Raw genomic sequence first — 16,252 nt, 5'->3', positions numbered from 1 at the left:
GGGGGGATATAATTTTAGATAGATATATAGTACGGGCATATATATAGTACGGGCATGCCCTAGTCTACATTCAATGTAAGGTGTGCACAGAGGGAGCTGCAGATGGAGGAAATGTTGAGTTGGATCTTGGAGACGGCGTGAAGCTGGAAGGTGTGAAAACATTTTGCTACCTCGGAGACATGCTGAATGGAGAAGGTGGATCAGACTCGGCAACGGTTGCTAGAGTGAGATGTGCATGGAAGAAGTTTCGGGAACTGAGTGGCGTGCTGATCATGAGGGGAGTGACGTTGAAGCTGAAGGGAAAGGTGGATGCTGCATGTGTGAGAAGTGTTATTATTTATGGGAGTGAGACATGGGTAATGAACGTAGAGCAGCAACGAAGGTTGGAAAGGGTGGAAATGCGAATGGTTCGACGGATGTGCGGAGTATCGTTGAGAGAGAGGAAGACAAATGATGAATTGCGAAAGATGATGGGAATAGAGCCTGTGATTGATGCTGTGAAGAGGAACAGGTTGAGATGGTTTGGTCATGTGTTGAGGAAGGATGAAAGTGACTGGTTGAGAAGAGTGATGGAAATGAATGTAGAAGGAAGTAGAGGACGGGGAAGACCGAGAAAGACTTGGCGAAAAGTTCCTAAAGGCGTCCATGTAGTGAATACTTCCAGGCCTCACCACCCAACCACCATGGAACCTGGCTTTCAGCTCGGCCTCCCGGGGAAAGTGCTATAGATTTGCTGGCCTTTGGGTTTTTATCACAACCCCTTTTCCTTCATTCAAGAGAAACTAGAAGTAAAAATCAGAGGGGCAGGGACAATGTCGTTGTTGACGCTTGGTCCAAAGGGAATTAACTTTGGAAAGCTCTGTTTGAGCAGAGCTGGGGGTTGTGTAAAATTTTGTTGCTTTATTTTTGGGTAAGGTTGAATGTTGTTGCCCACGGGGATTGCTGATTTGAGTTGTGAATTTACATTTGCTTGTTTAAAGAGGGAATGCAAAGAAAGTTTTCGCTGTATTCAAACTTTCTTTCTTGAGGGGGGGGGAAGTGTTACGGATTCGGCCCTAATGATTGTTGTTATGATTATTGTTGTTGGTTCGAAGTATTCTGGTGATTGTGGTTGTAGGGAAAGGGTTATTATAGTTAAAAGATTTAAAAGCGCTCCTGGTAAAATGTGGCCGGAAATCCGGATCGTGACCGGAAGAGGTGGAGCGAGGAAGAAGAGGCGGTAGAAGATCGTGAAGAGACGTGGTTGTTTTAGCTCCGGACCGAGCGGTCGACGTACAGTGCGAGTGAACTTTGCGTCCTTGAAGGGAAGTTCGGGTGATAAGAGATATCGCCGGAGTGCGTGGAGCCTGTGTCGTCGGGTATCCTCATTGAGGTTCCGGAGGATCCTGGCCTCAAAGCCCGGGTTTGAGTGAAAGCCGTCCGCCATCTTCGCCACGCGAGCAACCTGCAGTGAACCGGGTTTGGTCGTGTCGGCTGGGCATTATTCCCCGGTGGTTTGCCGGGGACGGCTGTGCCAGAAAGGGCACTTGAGAATTATACGGAGGCTCGCGGATTGAACTGCAAACGTGTACGTCAGAGCATGTCTTTGTGAGGGTCCTTTCCACCGCTGTATTGCTGGGTGCTGAAAAACGTGACCTCGGGGTCGTCTCGATCGCCTACGCCTCAATTGACTGATCGGGCCTTGACTCCCCGATCGCGGGAGCGCACAGAGACATTGGGACTTCGCCTTGGAGGGGTGTAGAGACATTGGGGAGGTGCCGTGAGTTTGGGGTTTAGGGGCTTGATAAGGTTACCACCGTAAGATTTGATAGTAGGGGTGATTTCCCCCATTGTTGTATGGCTTTTTGTGTGATTTCTAATATATTATTGTTTGTTCATAACCTGGTGTGGTTGCATTAGTGATTTGACTGTTTCATTTGCTGGTTCCATTGAGGGTTTCATTATTTGCTTGATTTCAACCAAGGATAACACATCTTTCTGCCGGGAACCCTCTCAGGGTTCGGAGGTCTACCGAGACCAGAGGTAAGGGGAGGACCCCATAACACATGAAAATATCCAGAAAAATATGTTAGATTGTAACCTGAAAATATCCAGAAAAATGTATTAGGTTATAACCTGAAAATATCCAGAAAAATACATTAGATTCTAACCTGAAAATATCCAGAAAAATATATGAGGTTGAAACCTGAAAATATCCAGAAAAATATATTAGGTTATAACCTGAAAATATCCAGAAAAATATATTAGGTTATAACCTGAAAATGTCCAGAAAAATATATTAGGTTATAACCTGAAAATATCCAGAAAAATACATTAGGTTGTAACCTGAAAATATCCAGAAAAATATATCAGGTTGTAACCTGAAAAAATCCAGAAAAATATATCAGGTTGTAACCTGAAAATATCCAGAAAAATATATCAGGTTGTAACCTGAAAATATCCAGAAAAATATATTAGGTTGTAACCTGAAAATATACAGAAAAATACATTAGGTTGTAACCTGAAAATATCCAGAAAAATATATTAGGTTGTAACCTGAAAATATCCAGAAAAATATATCAGGTTGTAACCTGAAAATATCCAGAAAAATATATTAGGTTGCAACCTGAAAATGTCCAGAAAAATACATTAGGTTGTAACCTGAAAATATCCAGAAAAACATATTAGGTTATAACCTGAAAATATCCAGAAAAATATATTAGGTTATAACCTGAAAATATCCAGAAAAATGTATTAGGTTATAATCTGAAAATATCCAGAAAAATATATGAGGTTGAAACCTGAAAATATCCAGAAAAATATATTAGGTTATAACCTGAAAATATCCAGAAAAATATATTAGGTTATAACCTGAAAATGTCCAGAAAAATATATTAGGTTATAACCTGAAAATATCCAGAAAAATATATTAGGTTATAACCTGAAAATATCCAGAAAAATACATTAGGTTGTAACCTGAAAATATCCAGAAAAATATATCAGGTTGTAACCTGAAAAAATCCAGAAAAATATATCAGGTTGTAACCTGAAAATATCCAGAAAAATATATCAGGTTGTAACCTGAAAATATCCAGAAAAATATATTAGGTTGTAACCTGAAAATATACAGAAAAATACATTAGGTTGTAACCTGAAAATATCCAGAAAAATATATTAGGTTGTAACCTGAAAATATCCAGAAAAATATATCAGGTTGTAACCTGAAAATATCCAGAAAAATACATTAGGTTGTAACCTGAAAATATCCAGAAAAATACATCAGGTTGTAACCTGAAAATATCCAGAAAAATATATCAGGTTGTAACCTGAAAATATCCAGAAAAATATATCAGGTTGTAACCTGAAAATATCCAGAAAAATATATTAGGTTGTCACCTGAAAATATCCAGAAAAATATATCAGGTTGTAACCTGAAAATATACAGAAAAATACATTAGGTTGTAACCTGAAAATATCCAGAAAAAGATATTAGGTTGCAACCTGAAAATGTCCAGAAAAATACATTAGGTTGTAACCTGAAAATGTCCAGAAAAATATATTTGGTTGTAACCTGAAAATATCCAGAAAAACACATTAGGTTATAACCTGAAAATATCCAGAAAAATACATTAGGTTATAACCTGAAAATATCCAGAAAAATATATTAGGTTATAACCTGAAAATATATAGATATGAATTCCAAACTTGATAATTCTTAAAATATATACATTGCTTTTAAACATTTTCGTATCAAGTTATTAACTCCTCTCAGCACGGAAGCGGCACGCAAAATTGTAATGCCGCATGAAAAATTTACTTAAAAATTCATAGCTTGGTCAGTTTTCATCCATTTTTAATAATTCAACGTGCATTCTAAAGCTCTTTTTATGAGAAATAATATTCTACAACAGTTGTATTGCTATAATTTAAAAAAAATACAAAAAATAATAATTTATGATCACTCAAAATCACCCACCAGGGCAAGCTACTGTAATTGGACCGTATGTATAACTCAAAATCCTGACGTACTGAGAAAATCCTGACTTCAGATCCAGAATCAGCATACTCGATTTAGTCTGGACTCTAGAACATACGTTTCTACCCCAGTAGCAAAATCTTTGTTGTCCAGTATAATGAATGATGGTTTGCAAATGCACGTCATTTTCTTTCGAGCTCTGATCCAATATGGCCGACTGGCGGCAATTTTGTTACTTAAACGTGTCCACAACCATTTCTTGGACATGCATGGACTGATTTTCTTCAAACTTGCGACAAGGACAATACACGAGAGCATATATATGCAGAAGAATTTGTTTTGTAATCCAACCAAATATGGCCGACTGGCAGCCTTTAACTCCGTACAGCAAAATTAATAAAACAATGGGGGCTATGACATTTTATGTCTTCTTCTCCTTGTTCTTGCAAGAATGAGTTAAAGGGCAGGTTGTGGAACCACCATCCAAGGCATTTCAACCGCACTCTTTCCTACAGGGGGCCAAAAGCAGGCGGTGATCTTTTATACCTCCATCAACCCTACCTGTGCTACCCTGTCAGTTTGTTGCCTTCTTATGCTTTGTCAAAAACCCTGGTGTTGGGCTAGCGGCTAGGGTGCCAGCTTGGGATCTTAGGATCCTAGGTTCGAATCCCGGTCGATCGCTGAATTAACGCCAGGGGGGTTGACTCAGCCTGTCATCCTTCCGAGGTCGGCAAATTGAGTACCAGTTCACTGGTAATTCCCTGTTTGTCGTAAAAAGGCGACAAAAAGGGTTGGCGGCAGGAAGGGCATCCGGCCGTAAAACATTGCTTCAAAAGGGGGACCAAAAAACAACAACCACGGTCCCCAAAAAAGGCCAACCCCCGCTTGCGGGGAAAAATGGCCTCTAAAGGTTTTTTATTTTATTTTTATGCTTTGTCACCTCACTCGTCTATGAACCTCGATCTTGTTTAGACAATATACATATACAGTATATATTATACATGCATAGAAAGTGAAAATTTTCTGAATGGGTAGTGGGGAGGGGGGCGGGAGTTCCCAACCCCTCACCTGGTGCCCGACCCCTCGCTCGGCACTTGGCACCCGATCCCTCACCTCCACTGCATTTGCTCCAACTCTCTTCCACCTCTCGACAAGGATGATAAATCCGACCACGACGGCCCCCACCACCCTCAGCATCTGCGCCACCTGCAGCACTACTGCCCATGAAGAGGTTTCCTTGAACCTACACGGAAAAAGGCGATATAACGAGAAGTAAATAAAAAAGTTAAAAAGAATAAAACAAAGTAATAAACGAAATTGCCTGAACAACCACTCCAGAATAAATCCAACCACTGGACCATTAAACCATTTCCTCTTCTACTCACTCACTTCCTCTTCAAACTAACAATCACCGCAAGCTACCAACTCGAGAACATACCTGTGTGTACAGTGAGGGTTGTGGGCGCGAGTACTGCAATAAAAAGTATTCCAACAGCAGGGTGAGACGTGCCAGGCCTAAAGGCACTAGGGTAGGAAGGCTGGTACTGGCACGGGCGGCTTCACACACGGCACGCAGCAACTGTCGTGCAACGTGTCGGCGACCACTGGGAGAGAGCCCGTGGAAGAGAAGCAAGAGGAGCTGGACATGGTCCACACTGACATCCTCTTGCGCGATATCCGGTGCAGAAGGTACGGCAGCCGGAGGACCCGAGGGCGAGGAGCTGGACGTAGAACAGCTAACAGGTTGGAGGGCTTGTTGGCGCAGGGACTCGATGAATCTGCACATTTAGTAGGATGGGGAGGGTAATTTGGTAATTAGTAACGACCTCATCTTAAACATTGATTACACATGGAGGATGAATCTGCAGCTGCTGCTTCCACTTCAGTGCTAATTTTTCCGAACCATATTTGTTGCGTTTTTCTGTTATATTGCACACCTCTCCCTCCCAATGCAGTCTCAATGAGCTGCACCGCGGTATTGCCGGGCGCCAGAGGCCGGAGGCGCCCCGGCAATGCCGCGCTGTAGGATATTTAATTATTTGGCATGGGGGCGGTGTACTTTGAATGTATCTTTACTTGTTTTCATCCCTGTGTTGCTCTGTTTATTTTCGTTGTTGAAGGTTAAATTTGAGTATTTGTCAAATTTGTTTCTGTGTTGTTCAAGGCCGACTCATCGGATAGGCACCGTTAAATTTCTGTGTCCCTTTTGACAAGTGTTCCTCGTTTTGCTTCCTTTTCTCAAATATTGTACTTTCTACTCCCTCAAAAGGTATACGATTTCCCCTCCCATAAAAAATTCACTCCACAACAATCTCATTCAACTTGAATTCTTGAAACATAGAACTTGAAACTTGAATCAACAACAACTTGAATTCTGCCTGCACTTCATTCTTTTTACATCTCCAAACTGAACTTCCATTAAAATAATTCACTCTTCTGTTTTCCAAATCAGGAGCACCCTACATGTTCTTCTTCACAAGATTATTTTACAAAACGGTCACCAGCTAAGGCAAACATTTGGTGCATCAAGCCTCCTCCCGTACTGACAGCCTTCAAGCAAAATTCCTTCCAACCATTCCATGATGGTTATCTTTGCATGTACAATTTGGGACTCTTGACCAGACCACTTTGCAGAGGTTGTCTGCTCACAACAATCAAATCCCCTTCACGTCCTTTAACGGTGTCAGCACCTTCCCACACATATCCTACAAGTCCGCATCCTTCAAATCCACCACTTCCATGTCTCCCCTTCTTCAGCATCAGTCCACATCATGTCTCCTCTTTCTGCTCTCCCTCCCTCTAAAAGCTCTACCTCCCTCCCCCACCACCCTGGCCTCTCAAAGCCTCCCTCCCTCTCCCTGGACCTCAAAGCCTACCCCCATCTCTCAAACCTCCCCCTCACACTTCCCACTCACCCTGGCACATCACCATGCCCCTGAAAGCATCTGCCCAGTCCTGCACCCTCCCAACACTTCCTCCCCTGTCCCAAACTGTGTTAATCTCAATCAACTGAGGTCGCCACTTCAACCAATGAATCTCTCAATCCAGGTTGCTGCTGATAAACTGGACATCATCCGTTTAACATGTTTCTTCCCACAAGACATTCCACGGCAAGTGAGCACAATCTTGAGGCTTTATCACATGATTCAGCCAAAATTGTCTCGGGTGATTTTAATCAGTGCAGATTGGACACCGTATTACCAACATTTGATCAACAAGTACAGCAACACACACTGAATGAGGCAACGCTGGATTTATGCTGTACCAACATTCCTCGGGCATATTAATTTAAGGCTTGTCCTCAGCTGGAAAACTCCGACCACACGAATATTATTTTACTCACATGTTACAAGCAGATATTGAAAAGGTGCAAAGCGGTTACGAAGGAACGGTGCTGTTGGAGCACACATACCACTGAGGAGCTGTGGGCATGCTTTCATTGTACAGATTGGAGAGCATCCATGGACTCATCTGCGTCTGTGGACATGACGGTGTCTGTATTGCAGAGTACATCAAGTTCTGTGTCGATTCTGTCATCTCTTGCAAGGTTGTCATACCCAAACAATAAACCATGGATTACCAAAGAGCTGAAGGTCTTGCTTAAACTTTCCGCCTATGCATTGTTAATCCGACATGTGTGAACAACAAGGAGGCAGCACCGCAGGTCTCTCAAAATACCGCCCGTCGCTTCGCTGAATATGTAGAAGGATGGATCTTCTTCGTCTTCTTAGGTTTTATGGCGTTTTCAGGGCCGTGAGGCTCTCTATGTACGCCATGTGCCTGGACATAAAAGTGGTGAACAAAGGAGCCTTTCGAGTTTAGGTAATGTGTAGCTGAGTTTCTCTGTGATGCTTTCTGAGGTTGAAGAAGAAGAACAAATATCAGAAAAAGACTTTCTCCGTAACATTTTCAGAGTTTGAATAAAAAGTTTCTCATGTTTGAAGATCTGGGTGGTGTATGTTGCCAAAGTCTCTCTACTCGACTGGATCTGGGTGGTCTCTCTACTCTCAAGACTGAACTCTCAAACCTGTCTCCCTCCTCCAATTCCTGGTGGCGTCTGGTCAAATCGGTTTCTGGTGTTTGTTCCCCTTCCATCCCTTCCCTTACAGCAAATGGTTACACAGCTGACACTGCACGTGAAAAAGCCGAATGCCTTAACTCTGTGTTTGCCTCAAAATCTTGTGCCCTGAACCCATCTCTCTCTGTATCCACCTTACCCAGTCGAACCAACCTGCTCCTGGAATCTGTGTCCTTCTCTCCTGACAAGGTGGAGATGTTTCTGTCAAACCTAAACTCTGGTTCTGCAACTGGGCCAGACGGCATCAGCCCACGGGTACTAAAATCGTGCTCTGCCACTCTATCTCACCCTTTGTCTGTTCTATTCACCCTCTTTTGCTCAATCTGCCATCTGCTTGGAAATCGGCCAACATTACCACTTTACACAAAAAAAGACGCTAAAACAGACCAATCAGCCTGCTCCCAATAATCAGCTAGGTCATGGAATCCATCATCGCTTCTGACATCAAATCCTTCCTCTTCTCCAATGGCTTGATCTCGGCTCATCAATTTGGTTTCAGACCAGATCACTCTACTCTGGACATGCTGCTTCTGCTGTCTCAACAATGGATGGAGGTCCTCAATGCCAAACAGGAAATCAGAGCCGCCTTCCTTGACATATCACATGCCTTCGATACAGTCTGGCACCCCGCTCTGCTCACCAAACTCTCCTCTTATGGTATCCATGGAAATCTCCACGCATGGCTTGCGGACTTCCTCACTGGTCGCAATCAATGTGTGGCCCTGAATGGAATGAATTCTCTCATCTCCCCTTCCTGTTTAGGCTGGAGTTCCCCAAGGCAGTGTTCTGAGCTCTGTGCTTTTTCTGGTCTTCATTAATGATCTCTCCCGGTGTGTACCCTGGATAAGAATAGGTACACCGTATCCCTGCGTGTCGTAAGAGACGACTAAGAGGGTTGGCGTCAGGAAGGGCATCCGGCCATAAAAACATTGCCTCAAAAAAAAAAAAAAAAAAAAAAAAAAGGGAACCATGACAGTTACAACTACATATGGGCAGGGTACAGCCCGAAGTGGAGATCGGTTTCTGAGGTTTGGGACATGGAATGTAGGGACAATGACAGGGAGATCAGGAGAAGTGGTGGAAGTATTGGTCAGAAGAAGAGTGGACATATGTTGTGTGCAAGAGACGAGATGGAAGGGAAGTGGTGTGAGAATGGTGAAGGGTAGGCAGGGACAGAAATACAAGTTTGTGTGGCAAGGCTGCCCGGAGGGCGTGAATGGTGTTGGTGTCCTGTTTTCTGAGGAGTTTGTAGACAGTGTGGTGAGTGTGACTAGAGTGAGTGATAGGTTGATGATGGTGAAAATGATGATTGGAAAGCTCTTGGTGAACGTCATCTCGGGATATGCTCCGCAGGTTGGTCGAAGCGATGAAGAAAAGGACACGTTCTGGTGTGCGATAGAGAAGCTGATGGAAAACGTGAAAGATGAGGAAGTTGTTGTGGTAGGAGACCTAAATGGACATGTGGGAAGGAGTATGGATGGTTTTGACGGAGTTCATGGGGGTTACGGATATGGTGTGAGAAATGGAGAAGGTGAAAGGATTTTGGAGTTTGCTGATGGAGCTGATTTGTTGATTTGTAATACTCAGTTCCAGAAAGAGGATAATAAGCTTGTTACATACACGTCAGGTGGGTCGACGACAACCGTTGACTACCTGATGGTGCGTAGGCGAGATAGGGGGCACCTCCGGGACACAAAGGTGATCCCGGGGGAGGAGGCTGTTTCACAGCACCACTTGGTTGTCTGCGACGTAAGGGTGAAAGGTGCGAGGAGAGCTCGGCGGGTGAAGTACGAACCGAGAATGAAGGTGTGGAGGTTGAAAGAGGTGACAGTAAGGGAGGCATTAAAAGAGAGGCTGAGTAGGGTCGAGGATGATGTGGTTGAGCTTGAAAGTGGTTGGATGTCAATGAAAGCTCGTCTGTTGGGAGCCGTTGGTGAGGTATGTGGATGGACAAAAGGACCACCGAGGCACTCGGAAACATGGTGGTGGGATGATGAAGTTGGAAAGAGGATTGACGTGAAGAGGAAGAAGTTCAAGGAGTGGCAGAAGGCGAAGGGTACGGGAGCAGAAACAGCAGAGCATGAAAGTTATAAGGCAGCCAGGAAGGCTGCAAAGAAAGAGGTAGCAAAGGCGCAGGAGGCATGTAGGAAAGTGTTCGGAGAACGCTTGGATTCGGAAGAGGGTCAGAAAGCAGTATTCAGGATTGCAAAGCAGATAGCGAAAGAGAGGTGTGATGTGATGGGGGTGAGTTGCTTGAAGGATGAAGTGGGACAAATCGTTGTCGACCCAGATGGAATTAAAGGAAGATGGAAAAGATATATGGAAATGCTGTTGAATACAGAGAATGAATGGGATGGCAACATAGAGAGTAACCCTGTTTTAGGACCGGCAGAGAAGATAACTGAGAAGGAAGTTGAGGAAGCGATAAAAGCAATGAAGGGTAGAAAAGCGGGAGGGCCGACGGGAGTTGTGGGAGATATATTGAAGGCAGCAGGAAGTTGGGGTGTGAAGAGAATGACAGAGATCTGTAATCTGGTGGTGAAAGAAGGCCGCATTCCAGTGGATTGGGAACTGAGTACCCTCGTCCCTCTATACAAGGGGAAAGGTGACCCTCTGGAGTGTGGCTCGTACCGAGCGATAAAGTTATTGGAGCATGGAATGAAGGTATTGGAAAGGGTGTTGGAGAGGAGGATAAGGAAGAAAGTGAAGATCGACGAAATGCAGTTTGGATTCATGCCAGGAAGAGGAACGACAGACGCGCTTTTCATTGTGAGGCAGTTGCAGGAGAAGTACATGGAGAAGAGGAAGAAGTTGTTTCTTGGGTTTGTTGATCTGGAGAAAGCATTCGATAGGGTACCACGCAAAGTATTGACATGGGCATTGAGGAAGTTAGGAGTGGAGGAATGGTTGATCAGAGTAGTGATGGCAATGTACAAAAGAGCGCGCACAGCTGTAAGGACGAAGGACGGGAACAGTGGTGAGTTTGAGGTGAAGGTGGGAGTGCATCAGGGATCGGTACTAAGTCCATTACTATTTGTAGCTGTGATGGAGGTGCTGGCTCAGAACGTAAAGGAGGGTTTACCGTGGGAGTTGTTGTATGCAGATGATCTGGTGTTGATTGCGGAAAGTATGGATGGACTGAAGGAAAAGATGACCACGTGGAAGGAATGTATGGAGACAAAAGGTCTGAAGGTGAATATCGGAAAGACGAAGGTGATGGCAAGTGGTAAAGCATGTGGTGAGGTGGAAAGAACTGGGAAGTGGCCCTGTGCTGTGTGTAGGAAGGGTGTCGGAGTGAACTCCATTCAATGTACAATGTGCGCTGAGTGGGTTCATCAAAAATGTAGTGGTCTGAGAGGGTCATTAACCAGTGTGGCAGCTACATTCAAATGTAAGGTGTGCACAGAGGGAGCTGCAGATGGAGGAAATGTTGAGTTGGATCTTGGAGATGGCGTGAAGCTGGAAGGTGTGAAAACATTTTGCTACCTCGGAGACATGCTGAATGGAGAAGGTGGATCAGACTCGGCAACGGTTGCTCGAGTGAGATGTGCATGGAAGAAGTTTCGGGAACTGGGTGGCGTGCTGATGATGAGGGGAGTGTCGTTGAAGCTGAAGGGAAAGGTGTATGCTGCATGTGTGAGAAGTGTTATGATTTATGGGAGCGAGACATGGGTAATAAACGTAGAGCAGCAACGAAGGTTGGAAAGGGTGGAAATGCGAATGGTTCGGTGGATGTGTGGAGTATCGTTGAGAGAGAGGAAGACAAATGATGAATTGCGAAAGATGATGGGAATAGAGCCTGTGATTGATGCTGTGAAGAGGAACAGGTTGAGATGGTTTGGTCATGTGTTGAGGAAGGATGAAAGTGACTGGTTGAGAAGAGTGATGGAAATGAATGTAGAAGGAAGCAGAGGACGGGGAAGACCGAAAAAGACTTGGCTAAAGATGGTGGAAGAAGAAATGCGGGCAAGGGGGTTAACAAGGAGAGATGCAGAAAATAGGGCAAAATGGAGAAGATTGTCATGGGGACCGCAAGGCTAACCCCCGCTCTAGCAGGGAAAATGGCCTTTAAAATGCATGTTGTTGTTGTTGTATTAATGATCTCTCCGACTCTCTGCCGCTCCATTCCTCATCCCTCAGATCGGCAGTCTGCAGCCTCCTCACTCTCTGCCGACCTGGACAAAATCACAGACTGGTCAAACAAGTGGAACACGTCTTTCAATCCTGACAAATCTCACACTCACTATGTCTCTCCGAAAAGACCGTCTGGACAACCCTCCCATCTACTTTCTCAACAATCCTCTTGAATAAGTTCTGTCACTTAAGCTTTTGGGTCTCACTACATGCCATGATCTTTCCTGGGAAAATCTTGATTCTCCCATGATGAAGCCAATTCGTAGGGCCGATCACTCTCACCACAGGCAGGTTGGTGGTCTTTCTGTGTTCTACCGACTCCTCTCCCACCTAGTGTTCTGTTCTCCTCCAGCTGTCTGTGCTCTGTCCCCAAATATTCCTGCAGGACACACAAGATCTGCCAGCAACCCTCTTCTGGTTAAACTGCCCAAAATCAAGACTCTCCACCCACCTTCACTCTTTCATTCCTCATTTTTTTCCTGCCTCTGGAACAAACTCCCACACTCTCTTCAATCCAACTCCTCCCTCCAGGTCTTCAAAACAGCTGTTTTCCACCATCACATTTCTTCCCCCATCCAAAACCTTGATATTTTCTACCCCCATTAATACACCCAAGATGTGTTAGCTCGTACACGAGCCTCGAATTTGTACACAAAAAAGAAAAGAAAAAAAATAATCAAAATTTAAACAGAATCATCCATCACCCAATGCCCAGGAACAACCACGCATAAATTGCTGCAAATTATATGATTAAATGTCAATGAGAAAATGCTTTTTTGGATACTTTTCTTTGAATATGTTTTCAAATCTTCCCACAATGCATTAGTTTTGATGGTTTTCAATGTTGGCTTTTGAAATTGCACACTTTTAACCCAAAAAGCAACAAAACACAAAAACAGCAAAAAATATTTTCGTGTCCGCCAAGTATTTTCCCCATAAATGTCAGGAAGGCAAGACTCGAGTTTAAACCGCGTCATAGAAAGAGACAAATAAAGAGGTTGTGGGAGAAGCATTTGGTGCAACATAACCACCAAATTTAGAACCTCTGACCAAGGCCTCACCTTTCCCAAATGAGCAGGCTATCATTCCACCGTCCACTGGATGAACGGCCCATTTCTCGGGCAGAGCCCGTGCGGCCCATCTCCTGACGCTGCAAAATTACACGACCGAGCAATCCCAAAGCCAGCGGAGGCACGGCTAATGGCCAGGGACCCTCCGCTTGAGGCAAAACGCCCAGGTGACCAAGAAGCTGGTTCTGCATGGCATGCAGAAAAAGTGAAGGGGGTAAAGGAAACGAGAAACAATATGCCAATAAAATCAAGGCCAAAACGACTCTATCTTAGATAAACCAGCATTTATTCTGAAACAAGGATTTCACTTACCTGGAGAGCAGGGGACAGCAGGTCGGCGGTGAGCATGGAATGAGAGAAGCGAGACAGAGCAGAAACAAAGTCGTGTTCTGCTCCACCTGCAGGGAGGGTGGGGAAAGTGCAATATATTCTCAAGGCTGAACAAACAAGTAAACGGGGCACAAAAAGGAAAAGTATAAAAAGTATTAGAATAAAAATAAACCAAATAACATACTGTGTCGACGTGCCGTGTCTTTATCCACATCACGAAGCAAACACGCAAGCTGAGACAGGTGTGCCTCACAGAGCGATACACTCACGTAGTTACGTACAAAATTGGTCTTCGCCGTAAAGAGGGATGAAGTCAGAAAGGTGAGGATGTTTGTGGCCAGACCCAGGAACTGGTTGCGAGGGGGTAAAGGATGAGTGAAGAATGCCATCATTGATTCTAAGCAAGCTACGACCAAACAAGGAACCGGAATCTTACGATTAATCACTCACCATCTCTGGGTCTTTGTTCCAAGTGAGCATGTTCCCGTTTTCTCCAGGACCACCCTTGCTGGGACTACAAGCAGAGACTGCCGTGGTAGAGGTGCCTCCTGGTGTACCATCCAGATTTAGCGGAGGCGGAGGGGCAGGCGGAGGAGCTGTAGAAGCAGCCGAGGTGGGCAAGACACGGTCTTTGCTTGGAGAGATGGTCTCCTCGAACCACTGCCCTAGAATAGGCTCACTGTCTTCATCTGGAATCAAAAAGGTGATAATGAGGATAAGCGGTGGTTTAAAACACATTTGTGGCACAAACTCAGCATGAGGCATTCTTTCACTCATAACAAATAATTTTTAAAAACAATGTCCATCAAAACCGATGACATATGTTTTTTAATTGGACAATAAAACTTCCATCAACAACAGAAAAGACGGAAGCCTCTCCTCTGTGAAAGACACATGAAAGCCCGCTTGGAGTTTGCTGAAAAGCACCTAAAGGACTCTCAGACTGTGAGAAACAAAATTCTGTGGTCTGATGAAACCAAGATTGAACTGTTTGGCTTCCGTCTGGCCACTCTGCCATAAAGCCCAGATCGGTGGAGTGTTGCAGTGATGGTTGTCCTGGACGTTTCCCCCATCTCCACACAGGATCTCTGGAGCTCAGCCAGAGTGACCATCGGGTTCTTGGTCACCTCTCTTACCAAGGCCCTTCTCCCCCGATTGCTCAGTTTGGCCGGGCGGCCAGCTCTAGAAAGAGTCCTGGTTGTTCCAAACGTCTTCCATTTAAGAATTATGGAGGCCACTGTGCTCTTGGGAACCTTCAGTGCAGTAGAAATTTTTTTGTAGGCTTCCCCAGATCTGTGCCTCGACACAATCCTGTCTCTGAGCTCTGCAGGCAGTTCCTTCGACCTCATGGCTTGGTTTTTGCTCTGATATGCATTGTCAGCTGTGAGACCTTATATAGACAGGCGTGTGCGTTTCCAAATCATGTCCAATCAATTGAATTTACCACAGGTGGACTCCAATCAAGGTGTAGAAACATCTCAAAGATGATCAAGAGAAATGGGAGGCACCTGAGCTAAATTTCAAGTGTCATAGCAAAGGGTATGAATACTTATGTAAATGTGATATTTCAGTTTTTTCTTTTTAATAAATTTGCAAAACTTTCTAAAATCTTGTTTTCTCTTTGTCATTATGGGGTATTGAGTGTAGATTGATGAGGGAAAAAATTAATTTAAACAATTTCAGCATAAGGCTGCAACATAACAAATGTGAAAAAAGTGAAGGGGTCTGAATACTTTCTGAATGCACTGTACTTGTACCAAGTTTGACTTGGTTCCCTTCAGCCATTCTTAAATTATTGTGGCAACGAAAACCTATCACAGACACACGGACAGAAGGACAACGTGAAAACATAATGCCTCCGGCAACTTCGTCAGTGAGGCATGAAAGAAAACAAGCATTCTGAGTATTGCGCTGCAATACATGTCCCCTACCGGCAGTCTGTCATCCGGAAAACTGTTGGGGAAATTCCCAAAGTTCAAAGTGCCATAACTTTGTCAAAAATGATCGAAACGTCATGAAGTTCGAACTTGATCTGTAACTTATCATGACGAAACCATGTACCAAGTTTGAAATCATTAGCATTAAGAGTTCAGAAAAAAAAGTCCGGAAAGCTGTTCTTTGCTTGACGGACTGACAGACGGAGGGACGGAGTGCAAACCTACAGTCCCCTTCGGTGTACACCGGTAGGGGACTAATAAAGTGAGCAGATTGTATGAAGTACCTTGACTGCTGTCATCATCTGAGCTGCTGAAGTCCTCCTCGTAGAAGGTGTTCGAGTCTGTGGAGGTGCTGCCATCACTACATATCGACCCTTTCCTCTGCCTTTGAAGGGCACAGGCCTGCACGTGTACACAAGTAAACAAATGGAGCACATAACAAAAAGTCAATCCCTTTATTTAACATGCATACCTGGAGAGACAATTTACATTCTCACAGGAAACGTAATTGACGTTTATCACAGAAAAACCACCTTGCGATAAGCAATGGACAAGATGGTGAAGAAGAGACAAGTGAGAGGAACAGTCTCGATGAGACGCTGCACTCGCTGCACCGGAGTGCTTTTGGCCATCACGTTAAGCTCGGCAACGGGGCCGGGACTTGGACCATCCTGTGGGAGAAAAAGAGGGTTCTCAGAGGATGTACGGTGGTAGAGGATTGTAAACGATGACTGGAGCAAGAACAAGG

At 44.4% G+C, this 16,252-nt stretch overlaps 1 protein-coding gene across 1 annotated transcript in view; it reads right to left on the bottom strand.

The window, feature by feature from the left end:
* UBR4 (ubiquitin protein ligase E3 component n-recognin 4) overlaps nt 1-16,252 on the bottom strand; it is a 203,382-nt gene that overhangs the window by 136,111 nt on the left and 51,019 nt on the right. The window contains exons 13-20 of the mRNA XM_078771567.1: nt 16,038-16,175; nt 15,789-15,906; nt 14,018-14,256; nt 13,752-13,917; nt 13,550-13,635; nt 13,229-13,422; nt 5,394-5,733; nt 5,024-5,198 (exon numbers count right to left, since the gene is read on the bottom strand). Of these exons, the coding sequence (XP_078627693.1) occupies nt 5,024-5,198; nt 5,394-5,733; nt 13,229-13,422; nt 13,550-13,635; nt 13,752-13,917; nt 14,018-14,256; nt 15,789-15,906; nt 16,038-16,175 (1,456 nt within the window). The remainder of the gene's footprint in view (nt 1-5,023; nt 5,199-5,393; nt 5,734-13,228; nt 13,423-13,549; nt 13,636-13,751; nt 13,918-14,017; nt 14,257-15,788; nt 15,907-16,037; nt 16,176-16,252) is intronic.

The sequence above is a fragment of the Myxine glutinosa genome, chromosome 2 (assembly GCF_964187855.1).
Source record: "Myxine glutinosa chromosome 2, kmMyxGlut1.1, whole genome shotgun sequence".
Classification (NCBI taxonomy): Eukaryota; Metazoa; Chordata; class Myxini; order Myxiniformes; family Myxinidae; genus Myxine; species Myxine glutinosa.
This window is presented reverse-complemented; position numbering and strand designations above follow the sequence as displayed.